This window comes from Schistocerca piceifrons, chromosome 2 (genome assembly GCF_021461385.2).
Source record: "Schistocerca piceifrons isolate TAMUIC-IGC-003096 chromosome 2, iqSchPice1.1, whole genome shotgun sequence".
Classification (NCBI taxonomy): domain Eukaryota; kingdom Metazoa; phylum Arthropoda; class Insecta; order Orthoptera; family Acrididae; genus Schistocerca; species Schistocerca piceifrons.
In genome coordinates this window covers 1,027,405,365-1,027,421,789 of record NC_060139.1, presented here as the reverse complement: position 1 = coordinate 1,027,421,789, position 16,425 = coordinate 1,027,405,365, and the positions used below count along the sequence as shown (strand labels likewise).

Below are 16,425 nucleotides of genomic sequence, written 5' to 3'. Positions count from 1 at the left end.
GCTTCACAACACATTTGTCATATTGCAAACAAGTCTAATTTTACACGCTGGTTCAAGTAAAATGGTAAATCATTAACATAAAGCAAAAACAGTTGTGGGCCAATCATTGGACCTTGTTGGACTCCCTTTGTAATTTCTCCCCATACAGATGATGTGCTGTCCCTCTTTGTATTACTTGTATTACTCCAACTGTCAAGGACAACTTTGTGTAATCTGTTTTTTTTTTTTTTTTTTGTTTTTTTTTGTTTTTTTGTTTTTTTTTGTTTTTAAGTACTAAACCAAGAATGCATTAAACTACTTATTTCATAAAAACTTAATTTCTCTTATAGAATATTATGACTGACACAATCAAATGCTTTCAATAAGTCACATAAAATCCTAACTAGGACATTTTATCATGAAATGATTTTATTATGTGTTAAGTAAAAGTACCTGCATTAATAAATGGCTAAAGCGATCACTGAACCCAATTGTTTATTATCCACCTGATCGCTTCCAGGAGCAACAAATATTTGATTTTCTGTATTTTATACAATTACCGGTAAAATTCAAAAATTTAGAACACTATTACAATCTATCCACTAAGAGGTATAATCTTACGTTAAAAATTTAAACAAAATGTCAAGAATTAACGTTAGGAATTGTATATGTCTTGAGTCAGCAAACTCACAGTGCACAAATTACTCCAAATATATTCATCTGGTATTTGAGAATGAAAGCAGTTAGCATTTTCCAACAAACTATTTCAAAACTTTTCCTCACTTGCACCTCCCACGAAGTAATGAAAGAAAAAAGTTTACCAAGCAGTAAAACTTCAGCATCAGGCATGACATTTTAATTTATTGTCTTTACTAAATTTTGCAGACTGTATACAAATACACGACTGAATGCAATTTCAAAATTATATCACTGTACAGCACATAGTTCAGCAGGTATGACACCATGAACATTGAAATGTGTAAAAAACTAGCATTTCTTGAGGCAAAGTGCGAATTATGCAGATTATACTCATCCAGTGTTTGATAATAGGGTTTTGTGTCTTCTGCCATAACTTTTTTACATGCTTAATGTGAAATATTCAAACACTAACTCAATTGTAAAGTAATCCAATGTTTGAAGCTGTTTTATACATTGTAGTTGTCTTGTGACAGCCAGAGCGAGAGCACCAGCAGCAGCGAGTACTGTTTGTATAAAGCGTTTATTTTGCATTTTGTTTACGACCTTTCACTAAGGAAGGGATTCTATTTGTGTTTATCTGCTCTGCATAGTAACTAACAGTTCTTGATAAAACTTTACGTAGTTTTCGTGTTAGATTTCTTAGTGTTTTCTTGATCGTTTAGAACAGAAAGTGCCCTAAAACCGTCTTTTGTTTGTTTCGCGGCCGTTAGCCACTAGTCACTTGAATCAGCAGTTGTCTTGTGACAGCCAGAGTGAGAGCACCAGCAGCAGCGAGTACTGTTTGTATAAAGCGTTTTTGTACTTAGTTGCTGCGCTTAGCTTTTAAATAGTTTTTCTGGGAAAACCTAGCGTAGTTTTCGCGTCTCGTATTTCAGTGAGTGTTTCTTGATTATCAGAGTAGCTCATCAGAAGATTATCTTGGGAATTTGTCACCGTATAGAGTAGGGTAAACATAGTCACGTGTAGGGACTGTGGTTGTTGTGAGCGGACGCAAGGAGAATTGGCCACTCTTCGGGGGCAGGTGGAGGCTTTGTCTGTTAGGCTCATCGAGCTCGAGGCGCAGGCGTCGGCTCGTAGTGGCGTTGGGGCAACTGTGGTGAGACCTATGCCTACTTCGGTGGCCTTGGAATCACATGGAACCCCTGATGTCGCTGCGTCTTCCGGCAGTGAGCATCTTACCGGTCAGCCATCACTCCAGGGTGAATGGCGGACAGTGGTGGGCTCGCGCGTGCCTGGCCGAAAGGCGAAGGTGGGATCTGGCCGCGTGGCAGCTGCCTTACCCCTTTCCAACAGGTACGGGGTGCTTCATAGTGGTGATGACATCGTTTCCGAGCCACCACAGGATGCCTCGCCTGTTGGGCCAGTGGCCGATTCTCCTGCAAGGTCCCGACAGTCACAGAGGGCGGGCCTATTAGTTATAGGGAGCTCCAACGTTAGGCGGGTTATGGAGCCCCTCAGGAAAATAGCGGGTAGGTCGGGGAAGAATGCCAGTGTGCACTCGGTGTGCTTGCCGGGGGGTCTCGTCCGTAATGTGGAGGAGGCCCTTCCGGCAGCTATTGAACGCACTGGGTGTGACCGGCTGCAGATAGTAGCACATGTCGGAACGAATGACGCCTGCCGCTTGGGTTCTGAGGCCATCCTTGGTTCCTTCCGGCGGCTGGCTGATTTGGTGAAGACAACCAGCATCGCACGCGGAGTGCAAGCTGAGCTTAATATCTGCAGCATAGTGCCCAGAGTCGATCGCGGTCCTCTGGTTTGGAGCCGTGTGGAGGGTCTAAACCAGAGGCTCAGACGACTCTGCGACTATAATGGTTGCAAATTCATCGACCTCCGTTATTGGGTGGAGAACTGTAGGGCCCCCCTAGACAGGTCAGGCGTGCACTACACACCGGAAGCAGCTACTAGGGTAGCAGAGTACGTGTGGCGTGCACACGGGGGTTTTTTAGGTTAGAGGGACCCCCCCTTGGGCGAAACGATAAAATACCTGACGGCTTACCAGAGAGGACATTATCATCGTTGATAAAGAACGTCCGTCCTCAGAGACCAAAAACAGGAAAAGTTAACGTAATATTGGTAAACTGCAGGAGTATCCAGGGCAAGGTTCCTGAATTAGTATCTCTCATTGAAGGAAATAGTGCGCATATAGTATTAGGAACGGAAAGTTGGTTAAAACCGGAAGTGAACAGTAACGAAATCCTAGACACAGAATGGAATATATACCGCAAGGATAGGATAAACGCCAATGGTGGAGGAGTATTTATAGCAGTAAAGAATTCAATAATATCCAGTGAAGTTATTAGCGAATGCGAATGTGAAATAATCTGGGTTAAGTTAAGTATCAAAGGTGGGTCAGATATGATAGTCGGATGCTTCTATAGACCACCTGCATCAGCAACCGTAGTAGTTGAGCGCCTCAGAGAGAACCTGCAGAACGTCGTGAAGAAGTTTCGTGATCATACTATTGTAATAGGGGGAGACTTCAATCTACCAGGTATAGAATGGGATAGTCACACAATCAGAACTGGAGCCAGGGACAGAGACTCTTGTGACATTATCCTGACTGCCTTGTCCGAGAATTACTTCGAGCAGATAGTTAGAGAACCAACTCGTGAAGCTAACGTTTTAGACCTCATAGCAACAAATAGACCGGAACTTTTCGACTCCGTGAATGTAGAAGAGGGTATCAGTGATCATAAGTCAGTGGTTGCATCAATGACTACAAGTGTAATAAGAAATGCCAAGAAAGGAAGGAAAATATATTTGCTTAACAAGAGTGATAGGGCACAAATCGCAGAATATCTGAGTGACCACCATCAAATGTTCATTTCTGAGGAAGAGGACGTGGAACAAAAATGGAAAAAATTCAGAAACATCGTCCAGTACGCCTTAGATAAGTTCGTACCGACTAAGGTCCAAAGCGAGGGGAAAGATCCACCGTGGTATAACAATCATGTACGAAAGGTACTACGGAAACAAAGAAAGCTTCATCATAGGTTTAAGAGTAGTCGAATCATAGCTGATAAGGAAAAGCTGAACGAAGCGAAAAAGAGCGTAAAGAGAGCAATGAGAGAAGCATTCAACGAATTCGAACATAAAACATTGGCAAACAATCTAAACAAGAACCCTAAAAAGTTTTGGTCATATGTAAAATCGGTAAGCGGATCTAAATCCCCTATTCAGTCACTCGTTGACCACGATGGCACCGAAACAGAGGACGACCGAAGAAAGGCAGAAATACTGAATTCAGTGTTCCGAAACTGTTTCACTGCGGAAAATCGTAACACGGTCCCTGACTTCAGCCGTCGCACGGACGCCAAAATGGAAAATATTGAAATAAACAATATCGGAATTGAAAAACAACTGCTATCACTTAGTAGCGGAAAAGCATCCGGACCAGACGAGATACCCTTAAGATTCTACAGTGATTATGCTAAAGAACTTGCCCCCTTTCTATCAGCAATTTATCGTAGATCGCTGGAAGAACGTAAAGTACCTAGCGACTGGAAGAAAGCGCAGGTCGTTCCCATTTTCAAGAAGGGTCATAAATCAGATGCGAATAAATATAGGCCTATTTCGCTTACGTCAATCTGTTGTAGAATAATGGAACATGTTTTGTGTTCTCGTATTATGACGTTCTTAGATAATACAAATCTCCTTCATCATAACCAACATGGATTCCGCAAACAGAGATCATGTGAAACTCAGCTCGCCCTATTTGCCCAAGAAATTCACAGTGCCGTAGACACTGGCGAGCAGATTGATGCCGTATTCCTGGACTTCAGGAAGGCATTTGATACGGTTCCGCACTTACGTTTAGTGAAAAAAATACGAGCTTACGGAATATCGGACCAGGTTTGTGATTGGATTCAGGATTTCCTAGAAGAAAGAACCCAACATGTCATTCTTAACGGTTCAAAATCTGCAGATGTAGAGGTAATTTCGGGAGTACCGCAGGGAAGCGTGATAGGACCTTTATTGTTTACAATATACATAAATGACTTAGTTGACAACATCGGTAGCTCCGTGAGGCTATTTGCAGATGACACGGTTGTCTACAAGAAAGTAGCAACATCAGAAGACTCGTACGTACTCCAGGAGGACCTGCAGAGGATTAATGCATGGTGCGACAGCTGGCAGCTTTCCCTAAACGTAGATAAATGTAATATAATGCGCATACATAGGGGCAGAAATCCATTCCAGTACGATTATGCCATAGGTGGTAAATCATTGGAAGCGGTAACGACCGTAAAATACTTAGGAGTTACTATCCGGAGCGATCTGAAGTGGAATGATCACATAAAACAAATAGTGGGAAAAGCAGGCGCCAGGTTGAGATTCATAGGAAGAATTCTAAGAAAATGTGACTCATCGACGAAAGAAGTAGCTTACAAAACGCTTGTTCGTCCGATTCTTGAGTATTGCTCATCAGTATGGGACCCTTACCAGGTTGGATTAATAGAAGAGATAGACATGATCCAGCGAAAAGCAGCGCGATTCGTCATGGGGACATTTAGTCAGCGCGAGAGCGTTACGGAGATGCTGAACAAGCTCCAGTGGCGGACACTTCAAGAAAGGCGTTACGCAATACGGAGAGGTTTATTATCGAAATTACGAGAGAGCACATTCCGGGAAGAGATGGGCAACATATTACTACCGCCCACATATATCTCGCGTAATGATCACAACGAAAAGATCCAAGAAATTAGAGCAAATACGGAGACTTACAAGCAGTCGTTCTTCCCACGCACAATTCGTGAATGGAACAGGGAAGGGGGGATCAGATAGTGGTACAATAAGTACCCTCCGCCACACACCGTAAGGTGGCTCGCGGAGTATAGATGTAGATGTAGATGTAGATGTAGTTCAATCCTTTAACAACTCGGGGGTGGGATGTTGCTGGTAAATAGCTGACTCAGAAGAGAGGCCCTTTTGACATTCAAACTATGATTGGCTAAATATACCATACTATAAAGATATGTGACAAGTCTAGAGTACATTACCTACATAAATATTTGAGGAAGTGATGTAGGGAGTGACACTGGGCAGTAGTTACTGATATCTGTGAAGCTACCTTCTCATAGAGCAACCTAAAAACAACATACTCCAATATGTCTGGTTACATATTAGAAGGCCACAACTTTTTAGTCTGTTGTTGGAGACATTATCTACCCCACAGGAATTTTTGATTTTTAGACTCCCTTGTTTCAGATGGGGATGTGAGATTAACTTTTATTTCATTAAGTTTCCTCTCTATTTCTTCTTTGTTGTACAGTTTTGCTTTCTCTTCTAAACTATTTGGACCAATTTTCTCATCTATTTATAAAAAGTAAATATCAAAAATATCTGCTACACATGAACTATCTTTTACAATGCTCCCGCTCTCTTTAACAGAAATAATGCCATCTTCTATGGCCTCTTCCCCTGTCTCTCTTTTAACAATATTTCATACTGATTTGATTTTATTGTCTGATTTGTCTATTTCAGACAAGATGAGCATACTCCCGTATGTTTTACATTTTTTCTTAATAGGTCATAGTACTGCTTATAATATGAAAGTATCTATGAATCATTAGTTGTTCTGTCTAATACTGTATTTAATTACCTTTTTAGGAAAACTAATTTCAAAAATGGATTACACTCATGAAGAAATATGTCAAATTTACAATTAGCATTAAGCATACTGTGAAGTCCATTCCAGTCAACATGTTTTTAAGTTTTCTTTAGAATATCCAGTAGTTTTGCCATTCATCCACCTCACTGTCTTCTTAGTGTGTTCATAGACTGTACATAGAATGAAGTAACATAATGAAACTAGTTGTGCATTACGATCTGACAATCTAATTACCACAGGAGGGGCAAGTGTCTATTTTACAAGATGTACAACTTTGCTTCCGCCGTTTGCCGATAGGTGGTAACGATGGTAAGTAGCGGTCGAAAGAAACAGATCGCAGACGTCAGGCAGTTAGCTTGGACCTCAGTCAGCATAACCTCATTCAAACATTAGTCGATTTGTCTCTGCATCATAAAGTTGTTCTTGATTGAAAATGTCAGTTTACGAGCCTGATTCTCATTATTTGCAGGTGGTGTTACTCCCCCCCGCCCCCCTCGATATGAAGAAAACAGCAGCTGAGTCTAATTGAATGCTCTCAAGTACGTGTGGTAAGGACGCTATTAGTCATAGACTGGCATAGTGGTGGAAGAGAGAATGTTTTCGAAGATGCATTATTGGAGACATTGCTGAGTGAAGACTCGTGTCAAACTCAAGAAGAATTGGTACGATTAGTGGGAGTGACACAGCAACCATTTCAAAACATCTCAAGGCTACGGGCATGATTCAGAAGGAACGAACTTGGGTCCCGTGTGAGCTGAAACCAATGGACGTTGAACGGCGTATGTGTGTTTGTGAAAAGTTGCTTCAGAGGCAAAAACTGAAGGGATTTCTGCATCACATTGTGACCGGGGATGAAAAATGGGTTCATACGATAATCCTAAATGCAAAAAATCATGGGGTATCCCGGCCATGCTTCCATGTCAACAACCAAACTGAATATTCACGGCTCCAAGATCAAGCTTTGCATTTGGTGGGACCAGCTCGGCGTTGTTTACTATGAGCTGTTCAAACCAAGTGAAACAATCACAGGTGCTTGTTATTGAATGCAATTAATGTGTTTGAGCAGAGCATTAAAAGACAAACGGCCGCAATACAGCGACAGACACGATAAAGTGATTTTGCAGCACAACAACGCTCGGCCCCACATTGCAAAAGAGGTCAATGTGCCCTTGGAAACGTTAAAAAGGGGAAATTCTACCCCACCTGCCGTATTCTCCAGACATTGCTCCCTCTGACTATCAGCTGTTTAGATCAATAGCACATTGCCTGGCTGACCAACAATTTCAATCTCATGAAGAAGCCACAAATTGGATCGATTCGTGAATCGCTTCAAAAGATGAACAATTTTTTTGATGCAGGATTTGTACACTGCCCAAAAGATGGGAGAAAATAGTGGCCAGTGATGGAAAATACTTTGAATGACACATGTGTAACCAGTTTGTTTCATTAAAGCCTCAAATGTTGGGGAAAAAATGGCAGAAGCAAAGTTGTACACCTTATAAGTTCCACTTGTATGAATAACTTATATAAGCAACTCTTGCAGGAAAAGTTATGACTCATACTAAATTATAAGTGGGGAACAGCTTTAGCTAGATCACTTTTCTTATCCTATTTAAGAAATTAACATTAAAATTACCACAAATTATTAATCCCTTCCTTATGTCTGACACACAGGTTAATAACAGGCAACCAAAAAGTGCAGTACCTGCCTTTGACATTAACTAACGATATAACTGTGTTTTGTTACCAGAGTCATGGTTGCACAGTGTATTTGAAATGGATCGTGTTTGAAAAGAATGTTTTGGAGTGTTTGGTGGTGCTCTCTAGTGTTGAATTTTGATGGTACAAAGTTGTTTTAGTGTGATTGTACTCAGCTGTTAGATTGGTGGATGTTGTATACCAGGATTTGTATTGGCATTGTGTGTCTGGTGCTTTGTTAGTGACTTATTTCAATGTTAGTAGTTATTGAGTACAGATTTATTTTTAGCTTTGGCATTATTATTACAACAGTGTGTTGTTAATGGTTGGACACTAAATTTTGCTTGTGATTTGCTATTAGGTATAGATGAGACAAATTTACCAGCAGGTTTTTGCATGTTGCAACATGTGACAAACATAAAGCCTTTGGAGTTGCATGGGTTGATTGCTGAATATGTCAAGTGTTGTTGCGATTTTATGTAATTATATGAAGTTGCTGCATATCACACCAGGGTCAAGTATATCTGGTGATGTCACCATGATAATGTTTGGTGATCTATTTGGAGGGGTTCTTGGTTCAAATACTCTAGGCTAGCCAATTGTCATATTGAGTTGTTAACCTATTATCTTTGCTATTGCTGTTAACCTATTATCTTTGCTATTGCTCTTCAGGTGGCTTTTGAAACGTACGTTCTGAGTTTAGTAAGTATAGGAATGGTTTGGGGGAGAGTGGGAGGGGCTGTTGTTGTTCTTGTTATTGTTGTTGGAACTGATGAGTCAGCATTTTGGAGGGTGAAATAATGAGGGGTAGGGGTGTTATGTGAACGTGAGTGTGGGGGCAGTTGTTTCAGTAGCTGGATGTACTGAGGTGGGTTGATGGACAATATGAGGAGTGGTTGGATTAATTGAGGTTTATATTGAGAAGTAGTCTACAATCCTTTCAGATTCATTATCATTCACAGGCATGTAGCGCCACAGGTATACAGAATTTAGTTGTGAATCACAGCCTACAAGTTAAAAATAATTGAATATAGGTTTGCACAAATACAATAGAGTGGAATTGGTAAGCAGTTGAATCTGTGGTAGGTAGCAGTGGAATGTTTCATATAGCTTGGGTTATTTTGGATTTGGATGTTATGTAGGAGTTGTTTCTGTGGGAGGTGGGGAAGGATTAGGAGGAGGTGGCTTTAAGATTGTATTAAGTTACTTTGTTTGGACTGTTTTTAATTTTTTTTATTTCAAAGATATGAATTTTTAATTCTTTTCATTGTACTTTTATTTGGATATTGTGTTTCGGATGGCTATTAGTTGGTGGGGGATGGTGGTTTAGGAAGGGTGCAGTTTATGACAAATGGGTGACAGTAAGGATTTTTGTTTTGCTTTTTAGTGTGTGTGTGTGTGCGCGCGTGATTTGATGACTTTTGACATTTGTTCTTAGTGCCAGCTTAGATTTGTGTACTGGCTGACTCTGGCTGATAAGTACATTTTTTTTTCCTTTATTGTAAAATGTATAGCATGCGTGTTTATATGCATAACTGTGTTTATTTCAAAATTGATGTTAATTTAATTTTTTGTGTATTTTTGAGTTGTGTTGTTAGTTCAAATGGATAATGGTTGGCTATGATTCAGCTGAAAAAGCCAGCTGCGTGGTAAACATGCTCAAAGGCTAAAAAATGAACATCTAAACATCTGTTCTAAACCAGACTATGATGCCATGTTTTTCTTACCTGCTCTAGCTGGATTTACAGTGACTTCACTTTCAGTAGTTATAAGAAAAATACAGTAACTTAAAATAAAAAGTCAGCCAGAATTGCTCGTCCGCAATTCTGGGTGACTTTCCTGAAATCTACCCATTTCCCTAGACCTCTCCAGTTCTTGTCCTTCACCCCTCTTCCATCCCTTTCAACCCTTCTGCCTGAACGAGGAGCTATTGGTTCTGAAAGCTTGCCTAATTATAACCTTCTTTTACGTGTGTGCTCTGCCACCACTTGGTGAGTAGATTTTTTATCTATCCAATTAAATTATTTTGCAAAAATTGATCGTTTTCATTAAGAAAAATATTGTCTTACAACAGACTTTGTTTCTCAGGCAACAGTCCCTAAAGAGCACTCTCTTGATTTTATGCTTACAATAGATGTACTTATCTTGAGTTAGTTGTTTGTTTACGCTGAAATATTTTGTGAACTACATAATGAACATGTCTGCAAATGAATTCTATTAACAGTGCAAGTCATGTAATTCGTAACTCACATTGCACAATTTTCTGCTGTAAGTACACACATTTATCTGAATGACAGTTGAAGTCGTGTAATTGAGAGTTACTCCACCTTGCCTGCTATTGTTCTGAGTCTTCCCTATTTGCTGCGGTTGTTCAATCTTCAGAGTGTTCGAGTAATAAGATTTTACTTATTTAATTGTGTTCGGTGTGTTTCACCATGAGTTACAGTGATATAGACAGCATTAGGGAATCAATTAATTGGGATGATTATGGATCCTGCACTGAATATTTTCCATTACATCAAGAGTCATCCAATGTTGGGCAGGGTTCTTTATTTTCTCATTATCTTGTTACTTTACATCAACATTAATATGTAGTTTCTTGTACAACATCTTAGACATAAGAGCTGTACATAAATTCAGCACTGTTTCATGGCATTATTAAACATAAAATGGCACGTCATCAATGAACAAATGACACTAAAAAAAAAAAATCTGCAATATTTTTCCTTTGACCATTGATGGAAGAAGTGAAACTATGCAAAAAATATTTCTGGAAACATTAAAAATCTCTGTGGCAGAATGCCCTGAGCCATAAAAAAAAAAGACAAAAGTAATAGAGCTTCCAGATGAAGCTAGACGAGGCAAGAAAGTTCCTGGTAGCAAAACCCCAGAAGAAAAAACGATAATAGGGTGTGATCCATAATATTATTCCTGTCTTACCAATCACACTATACGAGATACTGCAACACAAACAGAAGATATTTATGAGAAAATTTGATTATCTGACTGCTTTATAATTTGTAAAAAGACCATTTGGAGAGTTAAGGAAAACAGCCAGTTGCAGAAAACATTTATTGTACAACTTTTAATGCATTCAAGTTACATTTCCCTGCTCCTCACGAGGATTGTGGTGTGCCACATGATACTTTTGCTAATAAAATTTCACATTCAACAGATGAGTAAGTAATGGCACAGCTTCGACAAGACGATGACTTGCATCTATGCAAGGGTGATCCATCTCAGAAGTCCATGAAAGCGGACACTGAGAAACCACTTTATGAAAGCTCCTACCGTGTCTTTTCTTTTGACTGAGAAAAGTGTCTATGATTTGTGAGACTGAAAGTCCATGTACTTTATGCATTTCCAATTAGGGTTGCCACAGGCTGTCATAAAAATTAGGATTCATGTACTGCTGGGATGAGGTGATTGGATCTAGAGATTCCAAAGAAATTGGTGCTGTTTGATCAAACAAATTGCAAAAAGTTCACAGTCAGCAAAACATGTAGTAATGCACAATGAAACTTGTACAGGGTGGGGCAAGAACTGGAAAATACCCATGACATTATGGAAACTAGTTTTAAGTAAATAGGAAAACTAGCCATTGCTGTCACCCCAATGATGGTGATTTGCCTCAACAGAAAGCTGCTGCAAGACACAACAGTTAGTTTGTCCAACTGATTGGTACAGTATTACTGTGAAGTCGGTGTGTCATGACTGAAGATGCGGTGGGTTAAGCTGTAATAGAATGGCATATTGACACTTTTTTTCAAGGAAACTCTTTCAACAGGCATGAGATTCCACAAGTTAGACTTTAAGCCAGGATCTAAAAAAGGATGTACAGTTTCCCTAAGCAATATACCTCAGGGAAAATTGTACACAGGGCCCAAGCTGTTACAAACAGAGAATAGAAGACATGGAAGAACTTTTGGTCTCCATATCATCTGTTCACTAGCACTATTTTCAGAGTTCTCTTTCATCTGACAATGCTGCAGACATTGTGCAATTGATTGGAAATGACAGAACTGATGATGAGTAACAAAGATTATGTCAAATTATGTAAATAAAATGTTGTTCACTGTCCTGTAAATTTTCGTAGCACTAAATAAAATCCTTCCTCCTCAGGGGACACCGCCTTAACGTAGCACTGTCCGTGCGGGCGAGGAGGTTTGCGTGCTCCGGATCCGGAGGGCTATGCCGGCGGTAGCGTAGCTACCAGCAGGGTCACCCATGCCGGACAGGCCAAAGGGGAGGAGCCAGACAAAGTGTGTCCCACAACGATCTATCGCTCCCCTTTCCTATCCCAAACCTGTCCTCACCATTTCCTTTTCCTGTCATTCCCTGGTATATGTACAAAAGGGCAGAGAGACCTCTATAGGCGTGGAGAAGCCAATCTTTCTACGGGAGAAAACCCCGAATGAAAAATCCTGGTCCTCCAGGTTGGGTGTTGGCGACGGGCTACCAACCCATCCTGGAAAAAATAATCACCGGTACTAGCATCACAGAAGAGCCTAGGATAGGACTGATCTCTGTAAAACGACCTAAGCAAGAACAAGGACTACGGAAGGAAATACAACTAGGGACCTGGAATGTCAGAAGCCTATACCAACCTGGGGCAGCAAAATGTGTAGTAAGGGAGGCAGATAAGTATCAAATTGATCTATTGGCCCTGCAAGAAACAAGGTGGACAGAAACCGGAGCTACAGAAATGGAAAACTATGTAATATTCCATGGAGCCTCAGAAACAAACCACTCACTAGGAACTGGTTTTGCCGTGAAGAAATCACTCTGTACCACTCTCATAGATTTTAAATCAATCAACCCCAGAATCTCACTCCTAACCATAGACACGGGAAAACACAAACTCACATATATAAATTGTCATGCCCCAACCGAAGAAAGCGATGACATCAAAAAAGATATTTTCTATGAGGAATTAGAAATGTACCAAGGAATTAGACAATGTACCAAGTGAACATTACAAAATTATCCTTGGAGATTTTAATGCGAAAATAGGGAAAGAAGCAGCCTTTATGGGGACCATCAGAAAGCACAGTTTACATGATGTGAGCAGTGATAACGGCACTAGGCTGGTTAGCTTTGCGACTGCAAAAGGCTTGTTTATAAGTAGTACTGATTTCGACAGGAAGAGAATATATAAAGGAACCTGGGTGTCTCCAGATGGGAAAACAGTGAACCAAATTGACCACCTAATTGTAGAGAAGAGAATAAAGAAGTGGATACAAAATGTTAGAACGGCAAGAGGTGCGGAATGTGGATCAGACCACTTCCTTGTCAGAGGAAGGATGAAAACAATATGGAGAGCCAGGAAGCACAAAAGAATGCAAAGAGTCACTCGATATGACCATGAGAATCTGACTGAAGATAATATAAGAAGAACTTTCAAGATAGCACTAACAAACCGTTTTGAGGCTTTGAATGAAGAGGAAGGAGATACTGTGGTAGATCAGAACTGGAAGGCGATTGCAGAGACCATTAAAGAAACAGCCCAAGAAGTAATCCCAAAGCGAACTAGGGGAAAAAGAGTGTGGTTCAATGAGGAGTGTGAGGGAGCTATCAGGGAGAGACAAGGGGCCAAACTACTGTGGATACAAAGCAATATGCAAGAAGAAGAAAAATCGAAGTTTGAAGAAACACGACGGCAGACCCAAGCCACATTGAGGAAAGCAAAGAGAAAATATGTTAAAAGTATCATGGAGGAAGCTGAACAAGACTTTCATGGAAATAGGTATAAAGAACTTTATAGAAAAGTGAAAAGTTTTAAAGGAGGGACATACCATCAACACAGATTTATAAAAGATGCCAATGGAAGAATGTTAACAGAAGATCAAAAAATTGGAAGAAGATGGATGGAATATTTCAGAGACTTACTAAACTCTGATGAACCAACCGAACTACTTGAGTTTGATGAACCAGTAACAGTAGACCCAGAATATCCTCCACCCACCATTGAAGAGATAAGGAACCAGATTAAAAACCTTAAGAATGGTAAAAGTCCAGGTGAGGATGGTATTCCTGCTGAACTTCTCAAGGCTGGAGACGAAATCCTATGTTTCAAAATCCACAAGCTAATCGAGCAAATTTGGGAAAAACATGAAATACCAGAGGAATGGAAGGTAGCTGCGATATGCCCCATATATAAAAAGAAAGACAAATCTGTATGTGACAACTACAGGGGCATAGCGCTACTCAACACCTGTTATAAGATCTTCTCCAACTGCCTATTAGAACGAATACAACCTATAGCAACAGACATAATTGGAGAATACCAAGGAGGTTTCCAGGCAGGGCGATCAACCACGGACCAGATTTTTGTCCTAAAACAGGTCTGTGAAAAAATGTACGAATACGGATGAGAGATACATCTCCTGTTTGTAGACTTCAAGAAGGCTTACGACAGTATACATGGACCTAGCCTGATTAGAACTATGACAGAGTTTGGTACACCAAAGAAGTTGGTCAAACTGGTAGAGGTATGCCTAAATGACACAAAACTTAAGGTTAAGGTAGGCAATCAAATGACAGAAAGCTTCCAAGTGGTAACAGGATTACGCCAAGGAGATGGGCTATCACCTGTCCTCTTCAACCTGGCACTTGAGAAGGTAATGCAGGATTTCAACAAAGAAAACATCAAGGGCATTCAAATTGGTAATGAACACATTACATATCTGGCCTATGCAGACGACATTGCACTATTAGCATGCACACAAGAAGATCTGAAGAGAAGTATCCAGACCTTGGAGTTATTGGCAGCTAGGATCGGTCTACAAATTAGCTCTGAAAAGACAGAGTATATGACCATAGGAAGAAAGATCCAGAACTCTCAAGATTTAATTGTGAACAACACCAAGTATAAACATGTGAAAGAGTTCAAATACCTTGGATCATTTTTTACAGAAGTAACATCAACTGAAGCAGAGATAAAAGCACGACTGCAGGCGGGAAACAGATACTATCACTCTCTAGACCCTATATTAAAATGTAGAAGTGTCTCACAACAACTAAAGCTACGGTTGTATAAGACATTAATAATGCTCGAAAACAAGACCTTAAGCGACTGCTAACATTTGAAAGGAAAGTCCTCAGGAAAATATTTGGACCAGTCAGAGATCAGACTACTGGAGAATGGAGAAGACGCCATAACACTGAATTAGAAGAGCTGTACAAGGAGCCTAACATCTTGGGAGTGATGAGAAGCAAAAGACTGCAATGGGCTGGACATGTTGTTAGAATGGAGGCAACAAGATGGCCCAAAATCACAATGGACTGGATCCCGTCAGGCAGCAGACCAGTGGGAAGACCTAGAAAGAGGTGGATCGATGGAGTGAGAGAAGATCTGTTGCAGCTGGGAGTCACGGAAAACTGGAGACAGATAGCAGAAGACAGAGACGGATGGAGAGCTCTAACTGTGGTGGCGCGCGGTCCTCTCGGCCTGATCGCGTGATGATGATGATGATGATGAAATAAAATCCTTTATCTAGATTATCACGAGCGTTACAACGCGGGATTGTGGCCCTTAAACTGGGTCTATGACTGGATGTAATCATTTGAAATTAATTTGTGTCAGAAAAAAACTATTCTGTCGATATACACCATAAAAAAGCAATATAAAAAGCACAGCTGAATTTTGTATAACAGTCCTAGTAAGAGATTAAGAATTTCAAAACATGAATTACATGAGTTACACTACTTAGGCTTCAAGAGGTTCAGTTCTGTAAATAACTACTACCACGCTACTGTTATTGTCTATGGAAGACGAAATTTTAAGTGTGACAACAGATATTTAAATTTTGTTGGAGTACACTGAGTGACTGCTGTTAACCAAACAAATAGAGTGACGTTGTATCAGTAAGTATACTCTTCGCTTTACTTGATATACAAAAAGTACCCAAACAAAGCACAAATTTTGGACACTTTGACGTTTTCCAAATTAATTCACATTAAAAAAAAAGAATTGCATCCAAAAGTGACACACAGGTCAGTAAGTTCACACAGTAACGGTTATCATTCATTGTCGTTCATAACCCTTTAATATCTAGGACACCCTCCAGTGAAAAAATTGACTGTAGATGTACATTTACTAACCCAAGCAAGTAACTTCATTTTGCCTTCTATGAACTCATGACACTATGTTTGTAATCAGTAAAACAACAGCTTGTGCACATTGCGACCAGAGATGTACTTTATTTTTTAATTTAAGCTCATTCTGTATTTGGTGATCTTTATTAAGACCCGTCCACACGCTTTCGAAATAGAACACATCTAATGTACACTATTATTTATTTTTCTGTAAACCAGTATTCAATAGATTGTCAGGTTTACGCATGTACAACAGTTAAGGCCCGTCCACACGCAACGATCTGTCTGCGCAAATGTCTGCGCACATAACATCTGCGCAGACAAATCGTTGCGTGTGGACA

General features: G+C 40.2%; 1 protein-coding gene across 2 annotated transcripts in view; it reads right to left on the bottom strand.

Annotated features, from left to right (window-relative positions):
- Positions 1 to 16,188, bottom strand: part of LOC124777921 (secretion-regulating guanine nucleotide exchange factor) — an 84,451-nt gene extending 68,263 nt beyond the window's left edge. For both annotated transcript variants that reach the window (XM_047253472.1, XM_047253473.1), the window contains exon 1: positions 16,091 to 16,188. In XM_047253472.1, coding sequence (XP_047109428.1) covers positions 16,091 to 16,108 — 18 coding nt within the window. In that variant the 5' untranslated portion in view covers positions 16,109 to 16,188. The remainder of the gene's footprint in view (positions 1 to 16,090) is intronic.
- Positions 16,189 to 16,425: the final 237 nt, after the last annotated feature.